Source organism: Heterodontus francisci, chromosome 20 (assembly GCF_036365525.1).
Source record: "Heterodontus francisci isolate sHetFra1 chromosome 20, sHetFra1.hap1, whole genome shotgun sequence".
Taxonomy (NCBI): Eukaryota; Metazoa; Chordata; class Chondrichthyes; order Heterodontiformes; family Heterodontidae; genus Heterodontus; species Heterodontus francisci.
Window position 1 is genome coordinate 45,854,283 of NC_090390.1, and position 24,415 is coordinate 45,878,697.

At 42.0% G+C, this 24,415-nt stretch overlaps 1 protein-coding gene across 2 annotated transcripts in view; it reads left to right on the top strand.

Moving 5' to 3' along the window:
• The window catches only part of bnip3 (BCL2 interacting protein 3), a 60,997-nt gene extending 42,579 nt beyond the window's left edge, over positions 1-18,418 (top strand). Inside the window, exons 3-6 of one of the 2 annotated variants that reach the window (XM_068052710.1) lie at positions 77-161; positions 2,107-2,213; positions 6,092-6,241; positions 16,286-18,418. In XM_068052710.1, coding sequence (XP_067908811.1) covers positions 77-161; positions 2,107-2,213; positions 6,092-6,241; positions 16,286-16,331 — 388 coding nt within the window. In that variant the 3' untranslated portion in view covers positions 16,332-18,418. The remainder of the gene's footprint in view (positions 1-76; positions 162-2,106; positions 2,214-6,091; positions 6,242-16,285) is intronic. The other variant, XM_068052711.1, reaches the window with a different exon arrangement.
• The last annotated feature ends 5,997 nt before the right edge of the window (positions 18,419-24,415 follow it).

Genomic DNA, 24,415 nt, shown 5'->3' on the forward strand with positions numbered 1-24,415 from the left:
GTACTTATTTCTAAAGCAATACTTTACATTTCTGGTAAAATGTTGCAATTTTTAATCATTGCCTTTGGTTCTCTAGCCCTCCACGTTCTTTGACTCCTCAACAGCCTCGCTATGGTTCAGAGATGGATACACATAGCAATGGAGAGAAAAACAGTTCACAGGTATGAGAAATTGAGGAAAATATTCCATCAGTCACACATCACAGGCTCCTGGAATTGCACTGTTAACATTTTTATTAAAATCTGATCAAAATGACCTTCACTGTATTGGTGAACTTGCAAAGTGCTCACAAAGGATCAAATAGGTATCTAAATACAGCAGGCACCAGTAACACTGATAACAGTCACCATTACATAATTATGTTGAACATGCTTAGGCTGTTTATTCTTTAATGAGTGATGAAGAACATTCTGCTTTCCTTGTGTTATTTCCAGTGACAAAATTCTAGACTATACTTGATTTTTTAACTCATCTTTTAAACTGTTAAAATAATTTTTCAGTTATAGTTGGCACAATAATAACTCTGTTCTGGCATTACAAGCTTAGAAAACCAACCTTCCAGTGACAATACAAAACTGCATGACAGAACTAGTCAACCATAGTTATAAGGAAAATACATTGACAGTACTAATAGGCACTCAATTTGCAAAATCACGATACATTATGAATTCTACGAGTATGTTAAAGGGAGGGTATAATTACATGGTGACAAATTTACATATGTATTTTCCATTATAAATGTGAGCATAGGAACTCATAATGGAAAACATTGACAGAAAGTGCAAACAGTTGCAAGATATTTAACATATTGCTAAGTGTAGCAAATGTTTAATAGCTATCCAGATGTGTTTCAATTGTAACCATGGCAGAAAGGTCAAAGTTAAAGGGGTACTGTTGTCATTAAAACCGTTAAAAATGAGCTTAGAAAATGATGACTTAATGACATTAATCATACAGAAACATTTGATGACATGAGCCATGAGCTGTGTTGATTATGCACTAAATTTTGCACAACTCTACGGAGTTTTTTTTATTTTTGAGGGAAAAAAATGTTAAATTAGGCGCATTAAATAAATTTGTCAAGAAGCTAGAAGAATAGTAAAATCAGTTTGAAATAATCACCCATTGTTGAGAAGTATCTGAAAGGAAATATTAGTACAGCAGTATCTGCTTGCATGTGAAGTACTTATTTCTGGCTATAGGCTTCAGGTTACATTATGTGGAGATTAAACTAGGTGGGTTAATTCCTCTGTTAAAATCAGGCAAAGGAATTTAATACATATTAGCTGTTTGCATGCTAATCATCATGCACTGCGATTTCAATGAATTATTATTTTATGTATTTTCTCTTTCCTCTGTTCGCCATTCTTCATGAGAGAGATTGACATTGTGTGTTAGCAGACTGACTTTGGCGAATGTTACCACACCAATGTCTGATATAGTCCTTAGTTGGCTAGTGCTCTTCTCATCCTTAGCCGAAGAGGCAGTGAAGCAGTTGTAGCACATTATTTTGTTTGAGCTGAGGTTTGTAGATAATAACAGATAATGAATTACTGCTAGTGAAGCACTTTAATATTGGATTATATGTAAGTTTGGCCTGATTTACTAAACCTAACACTGTGACACACATGCTATAGTCTTAAATATTCTTCAGTACATATAGGGATCATCATTTATTTGAATTAATACATGGATTATAGTAGCTTGACTAAACCAAATTTGCATTAATATCTGGATGTTTAGACTAGTTGATCATTCATAGTACTGCTAATAGGTAGTCTCAAGTGTATTATTTAGCTATATTTAGCTATTAAGATAGAGCTGTGTTTAACCTAACCATTCCCTTTAAAGCAACTGCTGAAGTACTCCCTGTGGGAAGTGGTTAAAACAGGGGAATCCTGGCAGTTGTAGCTACTTGGGTTAATGAGAAGATAGTTTAGCTGCTGTTTGGCTCCATGTTAGAAGAACCTAGCATGAAATGACTGCCTTTTAGAGTCATAGAGTAGTTTTGCTTCTATAATCAGTTGTGACGTGATGTGATGGATATGTGCAAGGCTGAAGACTATTGTGTATATATTTAACAATATTTTCATGATCTTTCTTCAGTCTGAAGAAGATTATCTTGAGAGAAAGAGAGAGGTAGAAAATATAATGAAGAAAAATGCTGACTGGATCTGGGATTGGTCAAGCAGGCCAGAAAATATCCCCCCGAAGTAAGTACAAACTTGGCTTAGATGTTCAAAATTATTAAGGGTTCTGGTAGGGTAAATAGTGATCGATTATTTCTGTTGGTAAGGAAAATGCTGACGATGGGGCATAAATTTAAGGTAGCCACAAAAAGCATTGAAGGAAAGGTTGAGAAATGATCTTTACACAGCCCATGGCCAGAATATGGAATTCTCTGCCATAAACTACTGAACCAGTGTGTATTAATTCTTTTAAAGTGGAATTGGATAACTGCTTCAAAATGGGAGCTTTAAATGGGAGGGGGAAATCAGTCAGGAAGGAGAGATTAGACTGGATGTTTTATTTGTTTAGCTGAAACAGGTGCAGTATGTGTACACATTCTTTCTGTCGGCAAAGAACAGCGCCCTGTGTATTAATATATGTAGCTTCCAGCACGCGCAAATGCACCACACTGCGAGCCCGACTGATGATCTTAAATTGGTTGTCAGCGTAATTCTTAACACACAGTTATTTAGCAAATATTGTCCAATCACCGAATTACATCTACTGTTGGATACTGTGTTTTGAGTTTTGCAAGCACGGGCTGGCTAGGTATGGTCTGTACCTTGCCTGTTGCGAGCAGCAGAAGGGACATGTCATTTGATATATCGGAAACATCCAGCACACAATTGATGGGTCACATGGCATGTTTTTTATGAGAACAGAAAATGCTGGGAAATACTCAGCAGTCTGGCAGCATCTGTATAGAGAGAAGCAGAGTTAACGTTTCAGGTCTGTGACCTTTCATCAGGACTGGCAAAAGTTAGAAATGTAACAGTCTTTGAGCAAGAGAAAGGAGGGTGGGGGAATGAAGAAAGGAGCATAGCTGAAAACAAAGACATTTTGTCGAAGCTTTTCGTCTTGCACTCATCAGGACAATTCGCAAGAATACCAATGTAAGGAAAGCAACAAATTTATGCTATATAAGAAGAGATTACTGATTGGTTGGCAAGTGGACTCTGATTGATTGAGGCATTGCCATGGAGAATGCACCAGTTTATGGTGACTGACCATTAAATGCCAAGCTTTGTTTGAAATTTAAACCAGGCAGTTTGCTTCTGATTGGTCAAAATATTGCCCTGAGGAATGAGCCACTGAATGGTTGTCACTTATTTTGTTTAGTTGCAACAGGTGCAGTATGTGTACATGTTCTTTCTGTCTGCAAAGAACAGGGCCCTGTGTATTAATATATGTAGCTTCCAGCATGCGCAAATGCACCACACTGCGAGCCCGACTGACGATCTTAAATTGGTTGTCAGCGTAATTCTTAACACACTGAGGGTTATTTAGCATATATTGTCCAATCACAGGATTACATCTACTGTTGGATACTGTGTTTTGAGTTTTGCAAGCACGGGCTGGTTAGGTATGGTCTGTACCTTGCCTGTTGCGAACAGAGGAAGGGACATGTCGTTTGATATGATCTGCCAGTCTTTAGGACGTACGGCCTATATACCTAGCATCACATTGGCATTGAAATTCATATATCACATCACTCATTTGTGTGATAGGCAGAAAATTTTTTGGGCTTGACAGCAGCATCCTGTTCATGGCGAACAACATGCATGTTGCTACTGTATAGTAGCAGAGTGAAACAGCTAGTTTTACCTGTTGTTCAAAGTTTTGGGGTGCAGTACCCTTCCAGGGTAATCTGAGGTAGACTGGGCACTTTGTAGGGCTGAAAATAACGTCAGTCACCATAAACTGGTACATTTTCCATGGCAATGCCTTTACCAATCAGACTCCACTTGCTAACCAATCAACATTCACATTTAGTATAAATTAGTTGCTTCCCTTACATTGGTATTCTTGTGTATTGTCCTGATCATTGCAAGATGAAAAGCTTTGACAAAATGTCTCTGTTTTCAGCAATACTCATGTTCTGTCCTACCAAACGACTATTTGTATACCAAAGGAGGAAAGACTGTGATAAGACGGAGGGGAGAGAGATTAAATGACAGAGGTCATGGAACAGATAGCAAATGGAGTGCTAAATAGTTGTAGCGAAAGCCAAAGCTTGAGTCCAGAGAGTGCTAATGGCAGAATAACGACCAGCTCTGTACGAAAGCAAAAACATGAAAAATAAGTTTAAGACAAGCGCATGGTTAAAAGAAAATATACATATAAAAAAAAAATAATTGGGCGCAGGATCTGAAATTATTAAACTCAATATTATATTGAGTCCAGAAGGCTGTAGATTTCCTAATGGAAAGATGAGGTGATATTCCTCGAGCTTGCATTGATGTTCACTGGAACACTGCAGCAGGCCGAGGACAGAAATATGGGCATGAGAACAAGGTGGTGAATTAAAATGGCAAGCAACCGGAAGCTCGGGATCATACTTGCAGATCGAGCTGAGGTATTCTGCAAAGCAGTCACCCAATCTGCGATTGGTCTCCCCAATGTAGTGGAGACCTCACTGTGAGTAATGAATACAGTATTCTAAATTGAAAGAAGTAAATTGCTGCTTTACTTGGAAGGAGTGTTTGGGGTCTTGCATGGTGAGGAGAGAGGAGGTAAAAGGGAAGCTGTTACACCTCCTGCGATTGCATAGGAAGGTGCCGTGGGAAAGAGAAGAGGTGTTGGGGGTGATGGATTAGCGGACCAGGGTGTTGTGGAGGGAACGGTCCCTTTGGCATGCTGACGGGAGTGGAGGGGAAGATGTGTTTGGCGATGGCATTACGCTGGAGGTGGAGGAAATGGCAGAAGATGATCCTTTGGATGTGGAAGCTGGTGAGGTGGAAAGTGAGGACAAGGGGAACCCTGTCGTAGTTCTGGGAGAGAGGGGAAAGGGTGAGGGCAGAAGTGCGGGAAATGGGTTGGACACCGTCGAGGGCCCTGTCAACCACAGTGCGGGGGAATCCTCAGTTGAGGAAAAAGGAAGACATATCAGAGGTGCTGGTGTGGAAGGTTGCATCATCAGAACAGATGCATCGGAGACGCAGAAACTGGGAGAATGAAATGCAATCCTTATAGGAGGCAGAGTGTGAGGAAGTGTCATCAAGGTAGCCGTGGGAGTTGCTGAGCTTATAATAAATACTAGTGGACAGCCTATCCCCATAGATAGAGACAGCAAAGTTGAAGGACCATGTGAAGGCTTCCAATTTCCACCCTTCTCTCACCTTTACATGGTCTGCAAGCATGATTCTGAGCTTCCAATTCCTTGCCATTTTAATTCACCACCTTATTCCCATGCCCACGTTTCTGTCCTCGGCCTACTGCAGTGCTCCAGTGAACATCAAAGTAAGCTCGAGGAACAGCACCTCATCTTCCGATTAGGCACTCTACAGCCTTCGGGACTCAATATTTAATTCAATAATTTCAGACCACGAACCCAATTTTTTTTTATATGTATGTTTTAATTTATTCTTTTTTAAAACATATGCTAGTCTTAAACTTATTTTTCATGTTTTTGCTTTCACACCGAACTGTTCATTATTCTGCCATTAGCACTCTCTGGCCTCATACTTTGTCTTTCGCTACAACTATTTCGCACTCCATTTGCATTCTGTTCCATGACATTTGTCATTCAGTCACTCCCCCCTCCATCCTATCACAGTCCTTTCATCTTGTTCTTCTTTCCTCCTCTCCCCTTTCACTTGCTCAAAGACTATTACATTTCTAACTTTTGCCAGTTCTGATGAAGGGTCACAGACCTGAAACATTAACTCTGTTTGTCGCTACACAGATGCTTCCGGACCTGCTGAGTATTTCAGGCACTTTCTGTTCTCATTTCAGAGGTCCAGCATCTGCAGTACTTTGCTCTTATTCTGACTTGTTGTTATGTTGTAACATTCTATCATTTTGGCCTCTTTGCCATATCTTTAACACCACAGCACCAGCTAAAATGTGTGTTCTGAAACAGGGAATTCCAGTTCAAACACCCAAAGCGTTCTGCCACTCTGAGTATGAGGAATACTGGAGTCATGAAAAAAGGTGGCATTTTCTCAGCTGAGTTTCTGAAAGTCTTCCTGCCTTCACTGCTCATCTCCCACATATTGGCCGTTGGTTTGGGGTAAGTAGCCATCCAATCGGTTGCTTGTTAGAGTGCATCAGGATCTTTTTACTGCATTGATCCAAATATTTAAAGAAAAAGTTCCTTTCTGCTATATAAAAACAGAAAGTGCTGGAAATACTCAGCTGGTCTGGCAGCATCTTTGGAGAGGGAAACAGAGTTAACGGGCGGAATTCTCTTAGCCAGGAGCCACCGCAATTCCAAGCACAGTGGCTCATTTAATAGCCAGGACAGGCCACCGCCACCCCCACCCCACCCCACCCCCCCCGCCCCACCAATCATGTGTAGGGATGGGCTATCTGTCCCCGGCAATGGCATCAGCTGTCTGTGCGCAGGCGCTGATGCCATTTTTAAAGGGCTGTTAGCCCTACTGGCATATGAAATATTTAAAATTAAACGGCATTAAAAAAAAAGTGACTTCTGACAACGCAGCGGCCCGCTGACTTCAACAGAGCACTCCAAGATGTGCACATGCATAGCCTACGTCTTGCCAAGACTAAGAAGTGCATGCGCGTGAGGACGTCATTGCGCAATGCCAACGTCATCGCGTATCCACGCCTGTCCATCTTCGCGCATGCGCAATAGATCGTCATCAGGTATCCAGCCCCCCACTTGGTTGGTTGGAGGGAGCGATTGAATGGGAGACTTTGCGGCTGAAGCTCAATCCCTGTCACTCACTCCCACCCCACTAGCCGCTCTCCCCCCTCGGCAACATGCTCCAGGCCTTTACGCTCTCCCCCCGCTCAGTCGCTTGCTCCAGACCTCGCTGCTCTTCCCCCCCACCATTCCCCGCAAGATTGTTCCCCGCTCCTCGCCACCCGACTCTCCGGCTGCTCGCTGCTCCCTGCTTTCCCCCTCAGCCGCTAGCACTAGGTCGCGCAACTTCCCTCCTCTCAGCCACTTACTCCCACGTCGCCCCCATCACCACTTGCAGCCTGCTTTGCTTCTTTGGGCAGTGCGTGGAGAACGATCAAACGTGGGAGAAAATAACAGAGGAGGGAAGTGGCGCGGCCTATAACTAGGGTTGGGGGGGGGGGAGTGAGGAATGAATGGCCGGAGAGCGGGGTGGCGCGAAGCGAGGAGTGGGCAACAATCGGGCAGGGGAGTGAGGGGAGCAGTGAGATTTGGAGTGAGCGGCTGAGGGGAGGAAGGGGAGAAAGCGAGTTGCCGAGGGGGCAGAGCAGCCAGTGGGGTGGAGGCGGGGGACAGTAGCTAGTAGCTGCGTTTGGGTGAAATCAGTCTTGGTCACTCATATAAAATGTGGATAACAAATTGGCAGCACATTTTGTACTCTGTCCGACTTTCTTCTCCAGCGATCGGGGTGCCAATTCACTGTCTCCCAAAAGTATCAGAATGTGGAAATTCAATCATTAAATTCCTTTTGTATTTAATAGGATTACTGGAATATTAAATGGATCTGAGAATTACAGTTAGTATCCTATACTACATACTAATATATTACTGGGCTTCGATTCAACTTAATGTAAGGTTAGTTTGCTAGAACGATCTAGCCGTAAGCATTTCTGGGATAAATTGAACAGCGCCATCTTTAATCCTGGCAGCTGCCTGAACATCGCAGACACTGACCTTCCAGTGAAAGAGGCTGCATTTGCAAGTACTGTGCCACCTAGTGGTTGCGTTGTCAGCAAGCACAGCCTTAAAAAAAACTTTTTTGCCCCTCTCCCACCCCTCCCATAACAATTAATTATTTGCCCTTTCCTCCCCAAAACACTTACCTTTACCATCTGACCGACACCCCCACCCGCTAAATGCACAAACTTTAAATTATAACCCTTCCCACCATCCCCTACACCTTTGACATTAATTTGACCCCCCTCTCCTCCCCCCTCCCCCCCCAATGACACTGAGAAACTTACCTCCTCCCAACCAGTGTTGTACCTCGATTCCCTGGACGGGGATCCAAAGGGGAGTAGTGCCAGCCGCCAGGGTGAAGACTGTGGCGGGACTGCAGGAGGCGACGGGAGAGTAATTTTTTTATTCGTTCATGGGATATGGTCGTTGCAGGCTGGGGCAGCATTTATTGCCGATCCCTAAATTGCCCTCGAGAAGGTGGTGGTGAGCTGTCTTCTTCATCTGCTGCAGTCCATGTGGGGTAGATATACCAACAGTGCTGCTGGGAAGGGAGCTCCAGGATTTTGACCCAGCGACAGTGAAGGAACAGCGATATAGTTCCAAGTCAGGATGTTGTGTGGTTTTGAGGGGAGCTTGCAGGTTTGGAAGGTGCTGTCTAAGGAGCCTTGGTGCATTGCTGCAGTGCATCTTGTAGATGGCACACACTGCTGCCACTGTGCCTTTGGTGGTGGAGGGAGTGAATGTTTGTAAATGGAGTGCCAATCAAGCGAGCTGCTTTGTTCTGGATGGTGTCGAGCTTCTTGAGTGTTGTTGGAGCTGCACCCATCCAGGCAGGTGGAAATTATCCCGTCACACTCCTGACTTGTGCCTTGTAGATGGTGGACAGGCTTCGGGAAGTCAGGAGGTGAGTTACTCACCTCAGGATTCCGAGCCTCCAACCTGCTCTTGTAGCCATGCTATTTATATGGCTACTCCAGTTCAGTTTCTGGTCAATAGTAACACCAGGCTGTTGGTACTGGGGGATGCAGCAATGGTAATGCCATTGAATGTCAAGGGGAGATGGTTAGATTCTCTCTTGTTGGAGATGGTCATTGCTTGGCACTTGTGTGGGGTGAAAGTTACTTGCCACTTATTAGCCCAAGCCTGGATATTGTCCAGTTCTTGCTGCATTTCTACACGGACTGCTTCAGTATCTGAGGAGTTGCGAATAGTGCTGAACTTTGTGCAATTATCAGCGAACATCCCCACTTCTGACCTTATGAGTGAAGGAAGGTCATTCATGAAGTAGCTGAAGATGGTTTGGCTTAGGACACTACCCTGAGGAACTCCTTCAGTGATGTTCTGGAGTTGAGATGATTGACCTCCAACAACCACAACCATCTTCCTTTGTGCTATGTATGACTCCAACCATCGGAGAGTTTTCTCCCTAATTCCCATTGATTCCAGTTTTGCTAGGGCTTCTTGATGTCAAGGGCAGTCACTCTAACCTCACCTCTTGAGTTCAGCTCTTTTGTCCATGTTTGAAATAAGGCTGTAATGTGGTCAGAAGATGAGTGGCCCTGGCGAAGCCCAAACCGAGCATCACTGAGCAGGTTATTGCTGAGCAAGTGCTGCTTGATAGCACCGTTGATGATACCTTCCATCACTTTACTGATGATTGAGAGTAGATTGATGAGATGGTAATTGGCCGGGTTGGACTTGTCTTTTTGTGTACAGGAGATACCTGGGCAATTTTCCATATTGCCGGGTAGATGCCTCTGTTGTAGCTGTACTGGAACAGCTTGGCTAGGGGCACAGCTAATTCTGGAGCACAGGTCTTCAGTACTATTGCCGGAATGTTGTCAAGGCCCATAGTCTTTGCAGTATCCAGTGCCTGCAGTCATTTCTTGATATCAAGTGGAATGAATTGAATTGGCTGAAGACTGGCATCTGTGATGCTGGGGAAGTTAGGAGGAGGCCAAGATGCATCAGGGTAGAGGACAGGTGAGATTAAGTGACAAAGATATCATAGAACAAAGGCAAAGGGAGTGCTAATAATTATATTAAAAGACAAAGCTCCTGCCCTGTGCCTTATCAAACACCTTCCCCTTTGTTTTTCTTTCCCTCCCACCCATTTCACTTGTTCAAAGCCTGTCACATTTCTGAACCTTGCCAGTTCTGTGAAAGGTCACAGACCTGAAATGTTAACTGTTTCTCTCTCCACAGAAGTTGCCAGACATGCTGAGTATTTCCAGCACTTTGTTTTTATTTCAGATTTCCAGCTTCCGCAGTATTTTGCTTTCCTTTCTGCTATTCTGATTTGGCCAAATTTGGATATTTGGTGAATTAACCTAAATTGAGCACATTTGCACTGCTTCAGGTTCAAAATCTACTTTGGCACTCAGTCACAAACATTAACTTGCTACTCAGTAATTGAAAAAGACAGATTTGTCAGCTGAGCTAAATGTCCTGCTGTGATCCGCCTCTTGCTTTCTTTTAATCTATGGGAATTTGGGAAGAGTTTATGCAATCGATGAGCATCCTTAAGTAGAGACTTGTTCATCCTTACACAACTAGTTGTGGGATCTTAATCTGTCTTCCTGCATTCAGAACTCATTTCCACTTGCTATTTCCCACCCTAGAACCCATTCTCTAGGGTTTCTGTCAGATTTACAGTGGGAGATTGAAGAACCATTGCTGAAATTCTAATGCCTTCATCTCTTTTTGCTTCAATGAGTAATGTTGAAAATATATAAAACACTATAGTAAAAATAAACTGGTCCTGTTCTTAACCTTCCACAAGGTGATTTGTCCACATCCATTTTTTTATCTAATTATAATTTTTATAATCATACGTGAGAGTCTAAGAATAAAAAAATTGACTATTTGTCAAAAGGTTTTTTTAAACAATTTTACCAGTAGACTTGCATACCTGGAATTTCCCAGAGGTTCTTCAGCAGGAGATCAGCAGAAGTGTAGGAAAAGGGCTTAAAAATGGCCATTTTCTCAATTTCTGCTGAAGTGTGTAAGAGGTTCTGTTCCTGTACTCCCTTACTACAGTTCTTGGACTTCAGGAATTACAAGAACAAAATTGCACACAACACAGGGTTTGGCTTAACCATGAATTGTTGTTTTATTGAATCCAGTAATATCCCTAGTACAGACACGTCTATGGTTATTTGAAACAGAAATAAAACAAAACTGTCCTCTGTACAAAGCCTCCTGCAGTAACTTAAAATTGACACCCCAATTCCCAGCTGAACCCTTCAGTGATTTGACCACTGTTCCCAGTTACCCAAAATAAAGTCACCACATCTTGGCTCAAACTTACAAATTTCAGGCAAAAACACTACGCTTTTGTCCCAAAACCCTCAGAACAAGATCACTATGATTTGGCTGAACCACAAATATGGGCAAAACACTATGCTTTGTCCCAGTCCCTCAGACCAATATCACTACGCTTTGGCTGAAACCACTTACGATCACCGTTGGTCGGTCCCGGTGTTGATTGTAGGTCCCGAGCCAAGATGACCAACTTTGATCCTTCTTCCGACTGCAGCCCCCACAGTACAAACTCCTTCAAGACTTGACTGAAAAACTTACAATCATCCACAAGGCTGGTCATTACCAATGTTGGTTGTAGATCTGGACCGGAGATACCAGTCCCCATCCTTCCTCACATAACTGCAGTGTCAAACCCTTCGATCTTGTCCTTTTTATGATGATCCTTATCGAAATATCATGAACACATCTCCTGAAGCCATCCTGCTTTTAATCTCTTTCCTCTGTTACCTGCCTGGTCCGGACAGATCCATTTAGTACTGATGTTATTTCCATGACCGAGAACAATGAACTCCACTAAGGTGAGGTAGCCCAGGCTCCAGAGCTGATGTACATGAAAAAGGTTTCTCTCCTGTCTTGACAGGAGTGAATGCTGCGCTCTGAGGCCGGTTAGCTGTAACAATGGCCTCCCCAATCACTTAACATGACGGCAGTTATCCTATGTCACTGTGATGATAGTGTCCCAAATTCCAGTCCTTTAACGGTATCAGTTCTGTTGTGATGTTGGAATGTTTGAAATTGACCCATCAGAATGCAGCCTGCCTCTGTGTGCTTTGTGTTGAGGTTTGGCTCTCATTCACATTACTATTGTCCATGGGGGTTGGGGTTCCTTCCCTCCTACTCCACGAAGTCCAGTTTTAAAGTCCAGTTTGGGGGAGGGGATTCCAATCCTACAAGTTACAACCAGAGATCTAGCAAACCCTGTGGAAATTTGGGGCCCACATGTTTAAAGAACAAATTTTTGAGAAAAATAAAATCTTATCCCAACAAATGATAGATAAGTGATATGGGCTTTGAGTTGTTTGACCTACGAGTGTCCAAGTTACCCTTATACATAAAAGGTCTTACCCGTAGAGGAACCCCAATTCCCTTTGAATCATAGAATGGTTCCAGCACAGAAGGAGGCCATTCAGTCCATTGAGTCTGTGCCAGCTCACTGCAAGAGCAATTCAGCTAGTCCCACTCCTCTACCCTTTCCATGTAACCCTGCAAATTGTTTTGAGGTACTTATCCAATTTGTTGCAGAGGTCTGTCAGTTTCCTGATGCTATCATCGTTAAGGGCTTTCAGGCATTCTGTTGGTATCTCATAAATTTCAGGTGCTTTCTTTGCTTATATCTTTTTGATCGCTGCACTGACTTCTGCCTCTATTATCTCTGGTCCTTTTCTTCCCTTTGGTGGCATCAATTCACATCTGTCTTCATCGTCGTACAGCTCACTAATATACTCCACCCATCATTTCTCTACCCTTTTTCAAAGAGAAGTTCACCTTCCTTGATCCTTATACAGCCACTATTTGTGGCTATTTTCTTCTTGTCTGTCAGTACTTTAACTTTCTCATGCAATGCTCTATTATGCCTTTTCTCCAGTTCTTCTATTTCCTTGCAACGGTCTTCGTACCACCTTTCCTTGGCCGCCCAATATGTTTTTCTTAACTGCCTTTCTATTTTGTCATATTTTTCTTTATTCTTATTCTGTCTCCTTTTCTCCATCATATCTAGTATTTCATCAGTCATTTTCTTGTTTCCTCCTCTCTTTCTTAGGGACCAACTCAGTTACTGTGCATTTCATGCTTTGTTTCAACCTTTCCCAATGCCTTTCTGTTGTTTCCTGCTCCCTAAGATCTTGCACTGTCCCTTCCTGAAGTAAAGCTTCATACTTGATAGTAACTACCACAGCATGCTTCATCACATCTTCCTCTCTCAGTCTGTCGAAGTTGGCTTGATCTTTCATGGGATTCCTTTTTGGGACTTTCAGCCTGATCTTCATCTTCATTACAAGCAGGCAGTGATCTGAATTGATGTCTGCACCTGGGTAAATGAAGACATTCTTGATGATTTTCTAATGATCAATGAAAGATATATTTGATTTCTGTGAACATCTCCTGGACTCTTCCAGTTGTACAGTCTTCATGGGTGTTGTTTGAACAGTGTATTCAAGATGACCAAGTAGTTTTCCTCACAGAACTGTATCAGGCGTTCACCTCTGCTGCTCTTTCCTAGTCCATAAGCTCCTACCACATTTCCAAATGTCTCTCCGCCAATTTTTGCGTTCAAATCGCCCATGACTATCAAGATGTCTCCACTCGTCACATGCTTCAATGCTTTTTGCACCTCCTCATAGAATACTTCCATTTCTTCATCACTGTGATCCTGCGCGGGCCCATACAGTTATAAACACACAATGTTCATTGGTTTCCCTTTCCCTTACCAGCAGACTGCCTGAAAGCTCTGAATGATGTTAGCATTGGGCAACTGACAGAACTCTGCAACAAAATTTACAGAACAGGTTTCCTACCTGAAGATCTCATGCAGTCAGTGTTCATTAAGCTCCCAAAGAAACCAAAAGCCCTAATATGTTCAGAGCACAGGACAATAATCCTCAGGAGCCATGTGATGAAAATGATTTTTCTAATCATTTTGGAAAGAAATGACCAATCCATAGAAGCAGAGATAGATGATAGTCAGGATTCAAACCAAAGAAAGCCACAAGAGAGGGCATCTTTAGTGCCCAAAGACACATTGTACAGCGAGCTCGCCACTGGTATCAGACCCACCGGCCGTCCATGTCTCCGTTATAAAGACGTCTGCAAACGCGACATGAAATCGTGTGACATTGATCACAAGTCGTGGGAGTCAGTTGCCAGCATTCGCCAGAGCTGGCGGGCAGCCATAAAGACAGGGCTAAATTGTGGCGAGTCGAAGAGACTTAGTAGTTGGCAGGAAAAAAGACAGAGGCGCAAGGGGAGAGCCAACTGTGCAACAGCCCCAACAAACAAATTTCTCTGCAGCACCTGTGGAAGAGCCTGTCACTCCAGAATTGGCCTTTATAGCCACTCCAGGCGCTGCTTCACAAACCACTGACCACCTCCAGGCGCGTATCCATTGTCTCTCGAGATAAGGAGGCCCAAAAGAAAGAAAGTGATTGAAAGATATCTGGAAGTACAAAAACCTGTGTATATATGCTTTATAGACTATGAGAAGGCATTTGATAGAGTCTACCATCAGAAAATAATGGTGTGCTTAAACAAACTAGAAATTGACCGTAATGATAAAAGAATAATTCAGAATCTGTATTGGAAACAATCAGCAGTGATGAGACTTGATAGCAGCTTGTCAGATAGTTTCCCAATCAAAAGTGGTGTGCATCAGGGATGTGTTATGTCCCCAGAACTGTTCAACCTGTACACTGAAACTATCTTCAGAGACATAGAACATCTACCAGGTTGCAATATTGGTGGGTTGAACATTAACAACTTGAGATATGCAGATGACACTGCGCTGATTGCAGAGGCAGAAGAGGCCCGACAGGACATTGTGAACAAAGTAAATACAAGGAGTGTGGAATATGGATTAAGAATGAATGTGAAGAAAACCAAGACAATGGTGATAAGCAGGGAGTGAAAATTGAAGTAAATGGACAACTCCTGGAACAAGTGGGCAGGTTATCACAGATGATGGGAGATCTGAGTATGAGATCCAAAGGACAATTGAGAGAGCCAAGACCAGCTTTGTCAGTAAAAGACTTGTTAACCTCAAAGAAACTGACCCTGAATCTTAGGAAAAGACTGCTGATATGCTACATTTTGTCATTATGTTATATACCTCGGAGACATGGAAAACAAATAAGGAGACTGTTGATAAGCTGAATGCATTCAAAATGTGGACATATCGGAGGATGTTCTGCATATCTTAGACAGAAAGACTAATGAGGAGGTGCTGGGAATGGCTGGAGAAAAGAGGAAATTAGTGCCTAACATCAAAGAGAGAAAGATACAATACTTCAGTCACATCATTAGAGCAGGAGGTAGACAGAGAATTATTGGAAGAAAAGATCAATAGAAAACTTAGGAGAGGGAAGCAGAGAAGAAAATGGATGACAGATATAATGGACTGGATGCAGTTGACCCATGCAGAATGTGTAAGGCCAGCGCAGGACAGACAGAGATGGAGATTCATGACAGTTGGGAAGAAGATGACACCATTGAACAAATGAACTTATCCAAATCCCTTTTGAAAACCATAATTGAATCTGCCTTCAACACCCTCTCAGGCAGTGCATTCCAGATCCTATTTGCTGTGTAAACAAAACGCTTTCTCACGTCATCTTTGGTTCTTTCACCAGTCACCTTAAATCTGTGTCCTCTGGTTCTCTGTCCTTCCACCGATGGGAACAATTTCTCTAGCTACCCTGTCTAGACCCCTCATGATTTTGAACATCTCTATCAAATCTCTTTTCAACTTTCTCTTCTCCAATCTATCCATGTAACTTTCTCCTAAATCTTTTCTGCAACTCTCTATAACCTTTACATCCTTCCTAAAGAGCGGTGCCCAGAATTGAAAACAATACTCCATTTGAAGGCGAACCAGTGTCTTGTAAAGGTTCATCATAACTTCCTTGTTGTTGTACTCTATGCCTCTGTTTATAAAGCCCAGGATCCCATATCATTTTTAACCACTTTGAACGATTTGTGCACATATACCCTCAGGTCTCTCTGCTCCTGCAACCCCTTTAGAATTGTACCCTTTATTCTATATTATGGCAGTTTATCACAGGGCTTTTGGAAGTCCATATACATCTCATCAACCCTCATTGGTACTTCATCAAAAACCTCAATCAAGTTACTTAACATTTTGCCTTCAACAAATCCATGCTGGCTTTCCTTAATTAATCAACCCTTATCCTTTTACTACCAAAGGAAGTATTGCAGCTCAGTAACTGGGAAATATGCACATATAATACTAAATTATTGACCTCAAACTGCAACATCAAATTATTCTCAATATGTCAGTGATCTCAGTAATCTATAATAGATAAAAGGTACTAGATTGCAGTCATTACTGATCATGCATTGTGCTGTAGTAACCCATATCTAATTCTAATTTAATTCTTTCACTTTTTTTCTTTCTAGAATCTACATAGGCAGACGCTTAAGTTCCCCATCCAGTGCTGTTTAAGGCTATTCCATTGAAGGTGCATGCGTGTGATATGTAGCAGATCCTGTGAAGAGTTCTTTGAGAAGCAGTCATTGATTATGGCTTGTTCACTTTTCCTGTCGCTGCTGGGTGTTTTTTTCCCTGTAGCTGCTGTTCCTTTTCCCCCAAGTGATAATTACAATACTAAGGACTATGTTCATAGTGGATTAGCCCCGTCCCCCTCACTGCCTTGTTAGATTGTTACCTATTCAAAATAATTTGCACATGCCACAAACATCAGGCACATTGGGATTTATTTTTCACACAAACCATTTCATAAAGGAAAAAAGCTGTGTAATTTATCTGGTAGTGAGAAAGTATAAATTAACATTTTTGTCTGAAGAATCAACAATAACACATTTCAACATATCTGGGAAATGATGGAACACATGACAATTTTCAGATTAATCTTCCTTCAGGGGTGGGTGGCGAGGGCTGTTCTTACTTCTATCTATACTCTTACTTCAGTGTTCTACCCTAGGGGAGGATTCCTAACTGTTCTATCAACAATTATAACTGAAATAAAAAGGAGCAGTTGTGTGAGATTCCTATTTATTACTAGCAATGAAGCAGATGTGAAAACCCTGGTATCTAATATATAGTTAAAGCTGTGAAAGTAATGAAATACATGCAACCAAAGGGTGATGCAGCTGACAGTCCTGTAATTTAACACCAGAGTTTTTGATAAGTTGATGTCTTACATTACATTTGGAATTATTAAACAGAATAAGATCAATTATGATTTTTAAAAACTTCCTAAACAATAGAATATTTTCAAAGAGATGTTTAAAGCCAGTTACATTATATCAAATTTATCAAGCGTACTTTATACATCACTACTTGAGTTAATTTTCATTGACTGCACTTGCGTTTGTGATAAAGTAAAAATATCTAAGACACGACTGCATCAATATAAGTATACTGGATCATATGATTGTTTTCTTAAAAAATCATAATATTTGTGTGCTTTTATTTGTATGATTATAGGCTTGTTTAAAATTTATGTAAGAAATGAAAGTACTGTGAAACATCCAAGATCATCATCATGGAAGTGATCTACCTGCCTGGTGAATAACTGAAAATCCCAAAATCTGGTCTTGCATTTCTGGTGCAGTAATTCTTTAGGTATGGGATTGAAGATAGGTACGATGTAAATAACAAATTAAATATTGACATGCCATGCAGTGAGGTGATGTTTCACAGAAAGCATTGTCACATAACAAGTCTAGTGAGGACAGTCGCAATCGCTTACATCAGGCACGTTTGTGCAAACGCGATTTACTCACTTTACCCGATGCCTGGTATAAATAGGTAGCATTAATAAAAATTAAAAATAATTTCAGTTCAGATTTGCCTTGAGTGGCTGCTGAGCAGAATTTATATTTTACCATTTTAAAGACTATTGAGGGAGGACAGTTAAAACATCAATGCTGCTTTTCAAGTGTAGTTCAGCTTCCTTAGTCTTTACTATCTCATTTTTTTTCCTGCTTGAGAAAGCTGGATAAAGGGCCAAAGCCCTTAGTGCCGTACATTGCAGAAATGGAAAATAGTAGGAGAGAACGTGATAAACATTTGGAGGCAGTGTTTGGGGATGCTAAACCTGTATTTTAAATTTTAGAAGAAATTGAAGCTTAAGGGAAGTGAATTCTGCCTCAATAAAACTTCTATTACATTGAGTGCACCTTAATGAGGTGTGAGCTAGTGAGTAAACACAGCTGGTTCCGCCCAAAATAAACAGAGTAGTTAAGATGCTATTTAGGAAAATTTTGAAACTAAAGTTAATGGAAATGGATAACTATTATTGTTTTTTTGGCCAATATAAGCGACTCTGATTTAAACGTACACATTTGAAGTGGTAGGGGCTGTAACTGGAAAAATAGATAATTGGAAAGTGATTCATGGAGCTTTCAGTGTCCTCAGATTTGTCATATTGAGCTGATGTGTTAAGTAAATGTGTCAAATTTTGCAGAATGCCGTGTTGTATGTTTTATGCTTGTAATCAATGTGGAAGTAGTGTTCAATAATTTGTTTTAAATGTTTGCAGTATAAAAAAACATTGTATAATGATATTTCACTAGGTGGAGTTTTTTGTTAATGATCTTTTGGTAATTTTATAACAGATTAACATGATTCAGTGTATATTGTTAGAAATGCCAGAATTAATACACAAAGCTTAATGAGATCTATCCAGCAAAATATATCAAGTCATTGTTACAGGGTTCATATACCCACCTGCAACAGACAAGCTGACATTTTTCACTGCAAAGACACCATTTTCCTCAGGTGTGTTTAACGCTGAAATATGAAGAGTGACTAAATCATTGAAGATATTCAGAGAGACAGTTGGACAGCAGACAGACAAATGATGTATTGGCCCGCATTTTGTGGGAGAAAGGGTAAAATGGACGGCAACCTCTGTCGTCTGCACATGCTCAGTTAAACACAGAAATCAGGAAGTTGCTGTCCAAGTTGCCTTGCTCCTCCAGAAGCTGCAGTATAAACAGTATCTCACCAAGGCTTGGCATTGAAATTTATTTCTTTACAGATACAGCACTGAACAGGCCCTTCGGCCCACCGAGTCTGTGCTGACCAACAAACACCCATTTATACTAATCCTATATTAATCCCATATTCCCTACCACATCCCCATCATTCTTCTACCACCTACCTAGGTAGACTAGGGGCAATTTACAATGGCCAATTTACCTATCAACCTGCAAGTCTTTGGCTGTGGGAGGAAACCGGAGCACCTGGCAGAAACCCACGCGGTCACAGGGAGAACTTGCAAACTCAGCACAGGCAGTACCCAGAACTGAACCTGGGTTGCTGGAGCTGTGAGGCTGCGGTGCTAACCACTGCGCCGCCCCAATATATGCTATATACTGACTAAACCTATCAGGAAAAGTTAGGGCTTGTCGATTCCAGTGCTAGGAATTTTTTAATGGCATAATAAGCCTTAAGTAATGCCAAACAATCTCTCTGACACTGAAAATTAACTTTTACAAGTGTGGTATCTCATTTCCTTCAAATTTTAATTGCTGTTGGAGTTGTAAAGAAGCTAAAAAAATTATTTTTGCCTCCCCACTTATTTTTTCAAGAGGCTGCAAATTCTTCTGTTACATCGATTATAACATCTGATCGATTCTGTTGCATATATGGGCAAATATTGTTGGAAAAATAGGAATTTTCAATAATGCTAGGCATTACCTATTACCATTTCAGCTTTAATTCTCTACAAAGTTTATATATCCACCCAAAGAGAGAGGGTAGAAGAAAGCCACTGAAAGAGCAGAGTTCTTTTTCTGAGACTCATTGGAGTCTAAAACTATGCTGACATGTGAGTTGGAGAGATGCCAAAACCTAATTAGAGAGAATCAACCAGACTGTCAGCACTGGAGCAGTATCAGATTTGGTGGTGCTTAAATCAGTCTAGTTTGTAGCTGAAAAAGTTGTTGACCTGTGCTTACTTCAACCCTCAGCCCAAAGAATCTGCACAGAATAGCAGCAGCAGAGCTTAATACACTGCTTCTCCAACATATGGAATTGTCTCCAAGACATTGTCATCTGAACTCTGTCTCTTGTAGGCTCTGGCTTTACAGCAGCACATTCAAGTAAACAGTAATTAAAAACGTTGGACTATATGGAAATGCAATATGGATTCCATTGGAAAAAGCAAGGGGAATTAAAGCAGGTTCAAAATGATGTTTGACAATGAACTTATTAACAAAAACAAATTCCTCTAAAGCACTCACACAAGAGTACCTAGGATACAATTGTGAACATCAACGCAAGCTTGAACAGCATCTCATTTACCGATTAGGCACACTACAGCCTGCCGGACTGAGCATTGAGTTCAATAATTTCAGAGCATGACAGGACCCCCATTTTACTTTTATTTTTAGTTATTTTTTCTTTTTTTTTGTGTTTATTTTATCTTAGTTTGTTCAGTTTGTCTACCCACTTTTTTTCATGTTGGTACTTGTGGTCTTTCAGTTTTCAGTCCGTTAACATCCTATCTGTACTAATGCTTTGTCTTTCAACACACCATTAACATATTGTTTGCCTTTGCTCCATGACCTTCTGTTTGGTTATTGTCTGTGACCTTGTCCTATCTACATCTTCTCCTTTGTTATCTCTTGCCCTACCCCCCACTTTACTTGCTTAAAACCTTTCACATTTCTAATATCTGTTAGTTCTGAAGGAGGATCACTGACCTGAAACATTAACTCTGCTTCTCTCTCCCCACAGGTGCTGCCAGACCTGAGTATTTCCAGTATTTCTTGTTTTTATTTCAGATTTCCAGCATCCGCACTATTTTGCTTTTATTTAGGATACAATGAACTTTTGTTACAAATTACATTACAAAGAACTACTTCAGAGTTGTACAAAATCATTTGGCAAGCAGATTGCTTCCTTAATCCTTATTCCTATTTGCACTTATGGGTAATCACTAGCACATCACTAACACAAATATCTATGTAACAGACTTTGTTTTAAACATGCTACATCACGTTAATAAAGCACAGTGATATTGTCCTGGGAATAAAGCGGCACCTTTCTCTGAAGACACCTGAAGACCATTTCTCCCTCAATTTTCAAACCACTAATAAAAATAACTTTAACAATGTACCTGGAACAATGATTGCTTACAACACCAATTTGCATTTATGTAGTGCCTTTAACATAATATGTCCCAAGGTGCTTTACAGGAGCATTATGGAACAGAAATTTGACACCAAGCCACATAAGCACATATTAGGCCATGTGACCAAAAGCTTGGTAGGTATGATAGATAGTATTTGAGAAAAGAAAGGCAGAGAGATATAGGGACGGACTTCCAGAGCTTAGGGCCTCGGCGGCTGAGTCACCTCACCAATGGTGAAGCAATTAAAACCAGGAATGCTTGAGACCAGAATTGGCAGAATGCAGAGATCTTGCGGATTGTAGGGCTGGAGGAGATTAGATAGGGAGGGACCCATTGAGGGATTTTAAAACAAGGATGAGAATTTTAAAATCGAGGCATTGCTTGACTAAAGGAGTAAATGTAGGTCATCGAGCATGAGGGGTAATGGGTGAGCAGGACTTGGTACGGGTTAGGACACAAGCAGTAAAGTTTTGAATGACCTCAAGTTTGTAGAGAGCAGGAAATGGGAGGCAGGCAGAAATATATTGGAATAAGTAAGTCTAGAGGTAACAGGCAAGAATGAGGGTTTCAGCAGCATATAAGCTGAGGCAAGGTCAAAACGAGGCAATGTTATCGAGGTGAAAATAGGTGATCTTAGTGATAGTACAGATGTGTGGTAGGAAGCTCATCTCAGGGTCAAATAAACCACCAAGTTTGCTAACAGTCTGGTTCAGCCTCAGACAGTTGCAGGGCAAGAGATGATATCAGTGGTAAGGGAATGGAGTTTGTGGTGGAGACCAAAGACAATTGCTTCTGTCTTCCCAATATTAAATAGGAGGAAATTTCTGCTCATCCAAGATTGGATATCAGACAAGCAGTCTGACAACTTAGAGACAGTGGAGGGGTTGACAGAAGTGCTGGTGAAGTAAAGCTGGGTGTTGTTAGCATACATGTGGCAACTGACAGCTTGATTTTGGATGACATCGCTGAGGGGCATCATGTAGATGAGAAATAGGAGGGGACCAAGGATAGATGCTTGGGGGACACCAAAGATAACAATGCAGGAGTGAAAAGAGAATCCATGGCAGGTGATTCTCTGGCTCTAGCCAGAGTCCCAAAGGACCATAGACATCTCTCCCCATTCGGGAGAGACAGTTGGTGATGTATAGCTTGAGGGTACCACTCCTAAAGCAGGGGTCAAGGCAAGGAGGCAGGTCTCCATGAACTACCACAGCCAGTACAGGGATTGAACCTGTGCTGTTTACGTCTTCCTGCATTTCATGCTAACTGTTTAGCCAACTGGTCTAACTGTCCTCTTCACCCCCCACCCCCTGATTCTGTGGCAATGACAGGATAAATGGAAATGAAACCAAGCAAGTGCAGTTCCACCTAGCCAGATGACAGTGGAGAGACATTGGAACAAAATTTCATGGTTAACCGTGACAAAGGCTGTAAACAGGTCAAGGAGGCATAGTTTACCTTTGTTACAGTTGAATAAGATGTCATTTGTGATTTTGCTAACAGTCGTTACAGTACTATAACAGGAATGGAAACCTGTTTGGAGAGACTCAAACAAGGAGTTCCAAGAAAGATGGGTACAAATTTTGGAGGTGACAACACATTCAAGGACTTTGGACAGGAAAGGGTAGTTCGAGATTGGGCAGTAGTTTCCAAGGACAAAGGGGGTCAAGCACTGGTTTTTTGAGGAGAGAGGTGGTAATGACGGCAGATTTAAAGGCGGGGGGGACAGTACTTGAGGAAAGAGAACCATTCATAATGTCAGCTAACATAGGAGCCAGGAAGGTCAGCAATTTAGTAAGAATAGGGTCTAGATAGCAAGAGATGAGTCTCGTTGACAAGATGAACTTGGAGAGGACATTAGTGGAGATAGGAAAGAAACTAGAGAAAGATATGAATTCAGGGTTAGGGCAAGGCAGAGGCTTAGAAGAAGTTAGGCCCAGTGAACTAGGGGAAGGGAGGGAACCAGTAGAAGCAGCTGATCAGATGGTCTCGCTCTTTGTAACAAAGACATTCATAAGCTCATTGCACTTAGTGTCAGAGGTGAGGGTGGAGAAGGCAGGGAAGGTGGTTTAAGAAGACGGTTAGTGGTGAAGAAGCGAAGTCAGGTGTTATCTTTGCCTTCCTGGATGATCTTTGAATAGAGCAGTTTTGGTGATGGAGAGCAAGGCTATTAACATTAAAAACAATTAGCATTTTTAAACAACTGATGAGCCACTTGGGTGTAAATCAAAGTTTGTTAACCTCACTTTGAGGGATGAGTTTTGAGGCCTCGTGCCCAGCAGAAACAGGGCAGTAGCTTCCTGAAAATGGTGGTTGTAGTTTGGTATAGCTGTTGGTGTACTGGGAACTTAAACAGGCCTATCCCCAGGTATCTGCAAGACTTGGATAGATGGGTCCTGAAACATTGGGCAGAGTTTTGCCACAATGGCTGAGGTCCTGTGACCAGTGCCAAAAACAGTAGACAAACCTGCTTAGGCTAATTAAGTGGCTGACAGCAGCCAAGAGCTTCTGGCCCAATCAGAGGACTGGCAGCTGAGCAGCACCACTGCCAGTGGTGGCCATTGCTGAGACTGCAGCTATGACGAGAGGGTGCCTCAATGGCTGAGGCACCCTAGAAGAGGAGTAAGTACTCTTGGGGGACATCAGGGCCAGATGTGGTGTTGTGAGCAACAGGCAGTGCCATTGCCGTGGGGGTGGCCATTGCTGAGGGGGCAGCCATTGCCATCAGGGGAACTCTTTGGGCCATGGACTTCACTGGACGTGTCACCTCACGGTGGTGTCACGATCCCCACCAATGCGGGCAAATGCTCATGGAGGCAGCAAGTGGCCGTTAATTGGTCACTTAAGTCACTTAATTGGGCTCCAGGTAGGCTGCTCATCTGCCACCTTTCCCACCACTGTTAAAATAGAATGACGGCAGAAATATGTCAGGCACACCTTCCAGCCTTCCCACGCCATTTTGCCAGCCTTCCTGTGTCACAGTCCATCGCCAAAGGGTTAATAAAATTCAACCCATTGAGTGGCAATGGTCTTACAGCGTTGGAAAACCAGTGCATGGCAATTTTAAAGGAAGGCCTTCAAATAACAGTTTTTATCAATCAATCAAGATCAACAACTACCAGTCTGGTGGGTATGTTAAGTTTACTCAGTTTAAGATGGTTATAACACACTGGTTATGCAGCAAAAACACATGACCATGACAAGTAATGAGTACTGGTCCAGGTCAGGCAGGGGACGGTTGGGATGTGTGAACTGCTATTCCTTTCCTTTTCTCTGTGCCTTGCTTCTTCTCAAAAAGTTTTCCTTGAACTACCCAAGAGTGTTAGGCTGATGTCAGCATGGATCTATTCTCAAGAGCTCTCTAATCCACCACCTACTGCACTGGAATCTTTCAAAAACATTTCCTTTATACCCTTTTTCA